Source organism: Heterocephalus glaber, unplaced genomic scaffold (genome assembly GCF_053883595.1).
Source record: "Heterocephalus glaber isolate CG9 unplaced genomic scaffold, H.glaber_assembly_v1.0 deba00000331, whole genome shotgun sequence".
In the NCBI taxonomy this organism is placed as follows: Eukaryota; Metazoa; Chordata; class Mammalia; order Rodentia; family Bathyergidae; genus Heterocephalus; species Heterocephalus glaber.
In genome coordinates this window covers 18381031-18391586 of record NW_028258142.1, presented here as the reverse complement: position 1 = coordinate 18391586, position 10556 = coordinate 18381031, and the positions used below count along the sequence as shown (strand labels likewise).

General features: G+C 33.6%; 1 protein-coding gene across 3 annotated transcripts in view; it reads right to left on the bottom strand.

Annotated features, from left to right (window-relative positions):
• Positions 1-2479: 2479 nt before the first annotated feature.
• Positions 2480-10556, bottom strand: part of Vps4b (vacuolar protein sorting 4 homolog B) — a 31423-nt gene continuing 23346 nt past the window's right edge. For 2 of the 3 annotated variants that reach the window (XM_004858448.3, XM_013077260.3), the window contains 5 exons: positions 10073-10221; positions 9204-9285; positions 7360-7579; positions 5881-6021; positions 2480-3943 (listed from right to left, as the gene is read on the bottom strand). In XM_004858448.3, coding sequence (XP_004858505.1) covers positions 3842-3943; positions 5881-6021; positions 7360-7579; positions 9204-9285; positions 10073-10221 — 694 coding nt within the window. In that variant the 3' untranslated portion in view covers positions 2480-3841. Of the gene's footprint in view, positions 3944-5397; positions 6022-7359; positions 7580-9203; positions 9286-10072; positions 10222-10556 lie in introns of all 3 variants that reach the window. The other variant, XR_015443209.1, reaches the window with a different exon arrangement.

Below are 10556 nucleotides of genomic sequence, written 5' to 3'. Positions count from 1 at the left end.
GTCTCCTGGTTTTGAAAGGCTTTAAGAACCCAACAAAGGGGCCAGGGATTTAGCTCAGTGGTTTCGTCGCCTGCTGCGCAAGCGCAAAGACTCGAGTTCAATCCCCGGTACAACAGAAAAACAGGAAAACCCCAACAAATAGTGTTCAGCACTATGTTAATTGCTAGAGAAAATGTTCCTTTTTGAAGATCTTAAAATCTAAATGTTACAAACAAATCAATGATTATGCTGAAACCTAACAGCAACATCTTTTTTTTTAAGTTCTTTTATTGGTACATTTTAGCTATACAATTCATTTACGTTTATCATTGGGTGTTTGTACCTGTACATGATGAATCTTGGTTATTTTCTCCCCATTATCTGTGCGCCCTTCACTCCCTCCACCCTTCCCTATTTACATAGACATCATTTCCATTTTTTTTTCTTTTCTCATCATTTTTCCTTTCCCTTCTTTCCTTTCCCCTTCCCCTCCCTTCACCCCTAGGTCTTTGGGCCTTTTTTCCTATTTCAAATTATCAATTATTCATTTTAACTCTTATTTACACTATCAGTTTCTCACACTAGAGAAACTATTCGGTATTTACACGTGTGTCCTATTTATTTCACTTGAGTATGGCCTCAATATGCATCCATTTAGCTATAAATGACTCTAGTTTTTTGTTCTTTATGGCTGAGTAGTACTCCATGTTATTAAAAAACATCTTTATCCAGTTTCCAGTTGATGGGCACTTGGGCTGCTTCCAAGCTTTAGCTATTACAAACTGTGCTGCTATGAACATGGGTGCACATATATCGCTGTGGTATGATTAATTCTTTTGGGAAGATACCCAGCAGGGGAATAGCTGGGTCAAATGGGACCTCTAGTCCTAGTTCTTTCAGGTATCTCCATACTAACTTCCACAGCGGTTGCACCAGTCTGCACTCCCACCAGCAATGGAGAAGGGTTCCTTTCTCACCACACCCCTCGCAGCATTTGTTATTGGTTGATTTCTTGATAGCAGCCATTCTTTCTGGGGTGAGATGGAATCTTAAGTGTTGTTTTCATTTGCATCTCTCGAATGACCAGGGATGTTGAACATTTTTTCATATATTTATTTGCTAACAGCAACATCTTAAAAGCAGCAGCCTAGTGTTAAAGAATTCAAAGGTAGGAGGAGGACAGTTTAGGGATTTGTTCTGGAAAAAGAGGACATGGTTCATTAAGATAGATCTTAATGGAAATAGTGTGATTTGGACTAGAGGAAAGAAGAAAAGAAACTGCATTAGAGTAAGAGAGATACATATGAAAGGATGGAAATAGAAAAGACATGTGGCATCTGTGAGAACTCAGCAACTTGGAATTGGATCATTGTCAGCACTGGGCATGCTGTGTGGCTTCACATAGGGCACCAATGTCAGGTAGGTGTGTGTTTCATTTTGTGAAGATGGCTAACCTGTGCTCCTGTATCATTAATACTGAAATACATTCATCCTGTTTTTCTGTCTATAGTGAACAAGGAACATGAAAGTTAATTCTCTAATGACAGACTTTATAGTCTTCTATTAATTACTCAGACTGAGGCAGAATGCTCTTAAACAATGGATGGTGGAGCTCAGAGATGCTCAACCACCTGGGTCTACTTCTTTGCTTAGAAAATATGTATTCAAAATCAGGATCAAAATGTGTTATAGATATTAGGAAATAGGAAGAAAATGTTCAAATGGGAAGGGGAACAAGGAAGGGGAGAGGGGGAAATGAAAAGAAAAAGTAAAGAAAAAATATGGAAACAAAACGTTAATAAGGAGGGGAAGAAGGGTTGAAGAGGAGAGGGGCTTGGGGGAAAAAAGAATCAAGACATGTGTAGGTACAATTTCCCTATGATGAATGTGATTATGTATATCTAATATGCACCAATAAAATTAAAAAATATATCTACCCAAAACTCTGTAATGGTTAAGAGCCAGAGAAAGCACGTACATTCAGGGTCCTTGAGTCTCCACCATTCTATAACAAGTCTAAAGTTATTATGCGTAAATAATTTTAGAAATTTAGCAAGTGAAGCTATAGCTAAAAGTGATAAGGATAGTGGCACATATCTCTTAAAGCACATGTTAAGAAATAAGTGTGATAAAGTATCCACTTATCATTGATACTATGCTTACATACTATTTGGTCATATATTGAGTAATAATTAGAATACTTCCTCAAATTTTGGATTCACAAAAACCTCTGGCTTTCAGTTACATGTAATTTTATTTCTCCTAAATTGCAACACTGTATAATAAACAGATAAAGCTTCCTAAAGGTATATAAATCATCTTATCCATAAAGAATTCAGTGTTGGTCTGCCAAGTAAATCTGCAAGCCTCACAAAAACTTTAAAACAGAACTTTCATTATATACTCTTACTAATTTTAAATTATGTAGTTAACCAATTTAGATATTTTCTCCTAAACAGAAGGCCCCAAAATAAAGAAACATACACATAATATAGCAATAGTAGGTTATACCAATTTACTTCACATATATTTCAAGCCTATGATTTTCATTTAATATCAACAAAAACAATCTGTACAGAAAACCCAAAGGCAACCATATAGCATACATGTAAAATGTGCAAATATACTTTAAAATGTGAGTTACTGGATACCATTTGCAAGGTAGAACTTTATGGTCATTAAGGACTCCATCTCATTCTAGCTAACTTGATCTTTTGCATGTTTAGCCAATGCAAATGTACAAGGCACAATTTAGTGTTGATGCTCAAGTGTGTTACACACATCCTCAGATTTGAAGATGTTAAAATAACATAATGTCATGTTTATATTTTATTGTTTAATGAGACACCACTTGATTTCTAAAGCTTCATAAAGTATTACAGTTATAACATATATGTGACTAGGACAAACCTCCCTGAACTTAAAGGAAAAAGACCCTTGCTATACTATATTAAAAACAAATTTTATATATATATATATATATATGTATATATGTACAAACATACCCCACGTGACACACAGGAAACTTCCCATAATCTAAAGTGATACCATTTTCTTATTATCAAAGGTTCCCATTACAGTATTTCATGACCGTTATTTTAAAAGTTCATACTTATTTACCACCTGTTTTTGTCAATCTTTACAAAAAGACACTGAAATAGACAATTTTCTTCTTCAAGGTAAAGACAATGCCTAATATAGAAAGTCATTCTCTTGAGACTGCACAGTGGAAGGTTCGTTCAGTTAAATATGAAAACTTGCTGGCTTTAAAGAAATTACTAAATAGAAAAAAAATCAACCTATTAAAAATCAGTAAGAGCACTGGACACAATTCACTTTCTAAACCAATCACGGCAGTGTTCTTTGTTGTTTTATTGCCCATCCCTGAGAGTAAAGATTCTTCCATTTTTAATTTTTTAATAAAGAAAATAATTTTTACAATGTTAAGAATGTTTATGAAAATGTTTTCAAAATATAAAGCCCTATTTAATTTTAGCAAAAAAAAAAAAGAAAAAAAAAAGATAAAGACTCTGCAAAGACTACCACTCATAAAAACTCTTAAGTATTTGTAGGTCAATCAATGTTCAATACTCTTTTTACTGGGTAATATCTATTTTTTATGCCATTCACATATTGCTCATTTCCTTATAACCCACTGTTTTATAATTTTTGTTACTGGAAGTATTTAATAGGTGACAGAGGAAAAGTATAATACAAAACTTGGAGGAACTCTGGAGAGAGATGTATTTTCTCTGTGGTAAAAGAGTTTAACTGGAAATGATCTCAATGCCACCCAAGAAAGGCATAAATATTGGTGAAAGCAGGAATACATATAGTAAACATCTTTCTTGCTGTCTTTGGTTTAGCCTTCTTGGCCAAAATCTTCTGTAAACTTCTTTAATTTCAACAAGTCGTGTTCATTGACTGTGGGTTTTGTGTTAGACAGTGACCGCAACATATCCGACTGTTAGGGAAAAGGAGAGAGGGGGTATTAAAAATGGATTTCATAAAATAAAAATCATTGCACTGTTACCAATTCTGTTACTAACTTTAACCTAAATAAGTATGAATATTTGCAGTGTGCCATACACTGATGATAATAAATTCCCTTTTCTAAAGCACTTAATCATGTCATTCCTTTGTGTAGAAACTTCCAGTTCCTTCCCCACTCTTGATCAAAACTTACAGAGCTGCTCATTCATTACCTAGTGGAAGTATAATCCCATTAGCCTGAAGATCAAGGCCATCTCCAGTATGGTTCTGATCTAACTTCTGGCCTTACCTGTGTTCCTTAAACAAGAGATCAGTTATCCTAGTAAGCACAATTCTAAAGGAGTATAGTAATTTTACTACAAAAAATTAGTAATTTTACTACAAAGCCTTTTGGAAATCTGCAACTGAAGCTAAACATTTTGAAAACCAAGCACCCATAAATAAGAAAATGTAAATGTAACAATTTTTCAAGCACCCTAAGTTCTCTAAAAATATCATAGCTTCATACTGAGCTGTATCTACTAGCCTTTAAAAAAAATTTTAATATTCTGAGAGAAGGTCTCGCTAAGTTACCCAGGCTGAGTTCAAACTTACAATCCTCCTGCCTCAGCCTCCCAGAGCACTGGCATTTCGGGCGTGTGCCACCACAACAGACTACAAAAAAGGATTTCTGGCAAGGACCTGAGTTCGATCCCCGGTACCAAAAACAAAAAACAAAAAATGATTTCTGAGTAACTTCTCAGGTAGGGATCATGGTTAACACATGAAGATATATGTATCTGGATGTCTAAATATACCTGTTCACGTCTATATATCCACATAGGCATACATAAGTTTCTTCTCTGAAAGCTCTGTTAAATCTACCATAAAAGTTTTGAAAATCTGTAGCTGAAGAAAATTTTGAAAACTCAAAACAAACATAATAAACAATTTTTCATTCTCCCTTTCTCTAAAAAACCTCCCAAATAAAATCTTACAAATTATTTTAATTCCTTCATTATAAACTACAGAAATGTGTTTTCTAGTAAAAATTGTTTCAACTCAGTTAAATATTTTTGAGAAAGTTAAAAATTTTCAACTAAAAATTTTAAAGACCTGTATTATTTAATTTTTTTTTTTTTTGGTGCAGTACTGGATATCAAACTCAGGACCTTGCGCTTGAGAGGCAGGCGGCGGAACCACTGAGCTAAATCCCCAGCCCTTATTTAAAATTTTTATGAAGCCTTAAGTTAAACGGAAAAATACCATTTATGAATGATACCAAGATTAGCATTTATGGTTATTTTTAAAAATGCAAAATTTAGCAGAAAAATTTTACCAATCCTGCATTTTAGTTAAGTCCTGACTTATAAATATATGAGTATTTTGGGGGATAATATTCCAGCTATAAGACCTATAAAGTCAGCAAAATATAGTGGTACACACCTGTAATTCTCACACTCTGGGAGGCTGAAGCAGAATGATCAAAAGTTTGAACCTAGTCTGGACAACTTAGCAAGACCCTGTCTTATAATAAAAAAATTTTAAAAAGGTCTGGATATATCTGTGTGAAGGCCCTGGATTGCATCCCTAGTATCCTAAAATAAATGAAATAAAAATAAATAGCCTTAAAGTCTCTCGCAGCCCGAGAAAATATTTTCAAGATAATTACTTTTATATTTTAAGTTCAATTAATCTTTATAATTTAATGTATGTGGAAAATATTCAATAAGCATTATTGATCATACTTACATTTTCCAGCAAATCATAACACAGTGATGGTAAACCTTTTAGAGCTTTCAATGATAACAAACAGCTGGCTGTGGTACATGTGCCACCACTGTTTTAATATAACTAAAAAATTTTATCTTTGCCTGACTAACTACAAAGTGTAATACTTTAAAGTATTTCTTAAAAAAAATTTCAAACCATGGAAACAACTGGCTCCAAAAGTTTATCTCCAGGGACATCCATCCATGTCATTTCAATGGCACCAGGGTCCCCCGGAGAGCAGGGTGTCAGCAGATCATCTACGATGTTGTTGGGGTCAGCTCGAGAAGGTCCACAAACCTGCAGTAAGCAGTCACTTAAAATTTTAGTTGAGCAAATTGAATAAACATTAAAATTTAGGTCATTATCAGGGAATCTGAAAGTGTATGATTTATGTTGTGTTAAAATGTTTACTTCTAAACAGTATACAACAAAAAGTAGTTGTTTCTGGATTAAGGGAGAGATCTAGTTGATTTTATTTTCTTTCTCTATTCTGAAATTTTCTACAATGATTTATATGATCCTGGAGGGAAATGAGTTTTTTAAAAAAAGAAGAATAAACAGTTATACCTAACTATACTTTTCCTTTTTACCCTCTAATGCGTGGACACAATCTTAAGAGATCAAAAACAGACATTTAAACTTTAATCTCAGAATGAGTGCAAGTATGAAACATTCTAGGTTTACTTATTATGTATTACGTGTATTTTTTGTTTCTCTTTTCTAAAATTTCAGTGTCACAAAGTCGGGGATTTGAGTCTTTTTTGACTTTGTTATACGTTCTGATCTACCGCTGGGTATAGAGTAGTACTTTAGACGTTTGATAAATTAATAGGCAAATATATTCTTGCTAATTAAAATAACTAGCCTTTAAAACAGAAAAAAGATGGAGCCATAGAGATGTCTGCTATCATTGTTGATTGAGACCCTGTTAAATATTTCTCTCAGTTAAAAAAAAAAAGACTGAAGGAGATACACTAGGTAAATTATGGTGCTCTGTTTCAAACTCAGTTTTTAGTTCAAGCTCCTAACTTTTTCAAAAAGTTTACTTCATTATGGTATATACATATATTATGACAGATATCTTAGTCATGATATACTGGTCTTGTCATATATTGTGGGATTACGTTTCTAATAGTTTACTCAGGATTTTCACATGTATTACTTTGAGTAATAGTAGACACTGCTATCATCAAGCAGGAAGGGTTGGCCCAATGTTCCATAGGTATCCTGAGACCATAGTATTTCACAATACTGTATCTTAGCCATATACTGTACCACTGTATGCTCAACTCATTCACGTAGGCTAAACACTGTACAGAAAAGGCAGGATAGCAGAATGGTTGCACGTTCAGATTTTTATATACACCTTATCTAAGAAAAAAATCACACTTCTGCCCCATTCTAGACAAAATACTTTGGCAAACTGTGTTGGCATCAAGTCCCAGATTAACTACCAACAGGTGACTAGCCACATGTAACTCTTTGCTTCTGTTAGGACTAAATTAAATAGTAAGATGTAGGACAGAGCATAATCTAAAAGATACTATCTCATATTATTTTTACTTTGTTCATGATTCTGCTCATGGTTGTTCTGGCAGGGGGGGACAATCGATAAGAGAGATTAAAGTCACTTACCCTTTTGAAATGAGTAGCTGATTGTACTTTTCTAACAGGCTGCATAAGCGCATCACGAACAATAATACTTATATCTGCCCCTGAATAACCATCAGTTTTCTTCCCAAGTTCTCGGAAGTCTGCTTCTGTTAGACTGTTCTGAGTGGTTCCCAAGTGCAATTTAAACATTGCTGCTCGGGCATGGGCTTCTGGCAAAGGAATGTAGATTCGTTTCTCAAATCTTCAAGGGAAAAAAAATTGTATCAAAGATATTAAGATACATATTTAATTTTAATTGAAAATGAGGATATTTTCAAGAAGAAAATAGACTAATATTAATAAAATAGAACAGTAGTAGATATAGATCTTTAATAGATGTTTAGATATTTTCAATGACATCAAAGTTAAGTTTAGCAATGTATGGAGTTAAACGTGTATATAGGTTAAATAAAGAGAATATCCAGGATACATTAAAAATGAAAATAAAAACAAAATAGCCAGGAAGCCAGTTTGGGGTGTTTTAGTGCTTTTTAAAAAACTTTCGGATTATTTTAGTCATAGTGTTTGGATGTCTACAATTCACAACATAAAAAGAAATGACATATCGTGTAGGATTACAGTTTCCCATAAATTGTACTCTGAACTTTTTTTATGGTACCAGGGATCGAACTCAGGACCTTGCGCTTTTGTGGCAGGCTGCAGTGCCACTGAGCTAAATCCCTGGTCCCCTGTACTCTGAACTCTTAATCAAGAGATTAATAATATACAGATAACAATTATAATAGTGAAGTTATTCAAAATCTTAAAAACATATTACACATGATAGCTTGTTATAAATCAATTCATTCAGAATAATCCTACACTATAAATAATAAACACTATGTTTTATTAATAACTGTGTTTCCTTCTTCAAATTTCAGTATCTGGAGATAGGAAGCAATGAGGGACCATTTGAGTGGTCTCTGAAGATATTTCTTTAAGTAATTCTCTGTGGCAATGATACTTTTAAAAAGTTTCTATTACCTCTAGAGGTTAAGTTTGGAATTAGGCTATTTTTCAAAGACATCTAACACATTTCCTTTCTTAATACCAGATGGTAGTCTAGTGTGTTGGCAAATCAATGGATAAGAGTAGCAAAAACTGAAGTTTTTTTTAATGCAAAATTGAATGAATAGAATAGGGAACTGTGAACCAGTGAAAAGTAAACAGTCTAAGGGGTTGGGGAAAAGAAAAAATATGAGAAAAGGAAAAAAATGGAAACAAAGTCTTTGTAAATAGGGAGGGGTGGAGGAGCTGAAGCGAGGGTAGGGGAATGGGGAAAAAATAAGAACCAAGATACAGTATGTAAAGGTACAAGTTCCCAGTAATAAATATAAATGTACTGTACACCTAAAATGCACCAATAAAAGAATTTAAGAGTCTATATACCTATCATATAGCTGAACATTTATATTCAAACTTAAAAACTAAACGTAAAATGTTTTACTCAAAATTTGTCTTACTTTGACTTATATAATCATCTACAAAACTTTATGTGAGTGGTCTTCAAAGAAATATAAGATTATATCTATAAATTCTAGAGGCATCAATACCTGCTATGCTTAATCAAAATTAAAGGTAAACAGAAGGCAATATATTTTTCAATGTGAAAGATTCCAGTATATAGAAATCTTGTATCTTCAATATACCAGGCAAACAAATAAGCAAATGGCCATCTCTCTTCCCTCAAGGCAGGGGGCAACAGGGTTAGGGCATATTAAAAAGTTTATGAAAATTTATCAGAATGCCTTCTCACTAGACAGAAGGGGTTACCACTACTTGCTACAGAGGTAGTTAGAATTAAGGTATTTACGGTATCATCATACCTCCGCCTAATGGCAGAATCCAGAACCCAGGGTATGTTTGTAGCTCCCAGAACCAAAATTCCATCATTGTCCACACCAACCCCTGTGTGAAAATAGGTAATATTTAAAATAATGTCTTTTGGTATTTTTAAAATCTTGTCTGTATGTTCTTTTTAAAAATGTAGTGTAGTACTTAACATTAAAGTGCCTCATTTTCAGTCTAAAAAACTGTATTTTATCAAATATCATGTTACTGTAATGTGATGCAAATACTCCCAAGAATCAAACTGCTTAGGTTACACAAAAATTATTAATATTCTTTTCAAAATATTTCTTCTACTGATATGGTTTCTGCTATGTCACATGTGAAGATATATATGTGTGTGTGCATGTGTGTGTGTGTATTTATTTTGTTGTTTTTGTTTTGTGGTGCTAGGGATTGAACCCAGGGTCTTCGTGCTGAGCTATATCCCCAGCCTTTTTTTTGGTACCAGGGACTGAACTCAGGACTTTGCACTTGCAAGGCAGGTGTGCCGCCACGAGCCCTGGCTTTTTTTTATTCTGTTTTGAGATAAGATTTGGCTAAGTGGTTAAGTTGCCCAGAGTGGGTGCAAACTTGTGATCCTCTTGCTTCAGCCTCCTATAGTGCTGGGATTACAGATGTGTATCAACCACCTGGCTACAAGTGGATCCATTAATCTCTTTACTATTTATATCAGGAAGTCCTGTAAGATAATGACAGCTAGATTCTGCATGCAAATGAAAACAATCAAGATGAAATGTGGCATAATGAATCAGTAAATTTGTTAGGAGAAAATCTGCTTAAATGTTTTCCACTATTGTCATTTGGTTATATAACAAAGACCATTTTAAAAAATGAGTAACACCACCTTGCATTTGCACAAGAAACTCTGTCTTAATTCTACGTGCAGCTTCACTTTCATTTTCACTTCTTGAACCACAGAGAGAATCAATTTCATCAATGAAGATAATGGAAGGCTTGTTCTCCCTGGCAAGCTGAAATAAATTCTTAACCAGTCTAAAAAAAAATAAACACTTTCAGTCTCTAAAAAAAAAATAGTAAAAGACTAAAACAAAGCAATATACCAATACAAGGACTATATAGATCAAAAGCCTAATGGTATTTCAGGTACAGAGAATAAGAATGCTATAATCAGATAACTCACTTTACAATTATTAAGTTTTATAAGTATGTAAATATGGAATTCACAATATGAAAAGACATGTCCTGTAGAATTAGTTACATATATTTTTATATAAAATAAATATCAAATTAGCAACTGATCCAACAGAGAAATGAATACATATATGTTATTTTTCAAAACATCTACTAATGATATAAAAAAATCTATT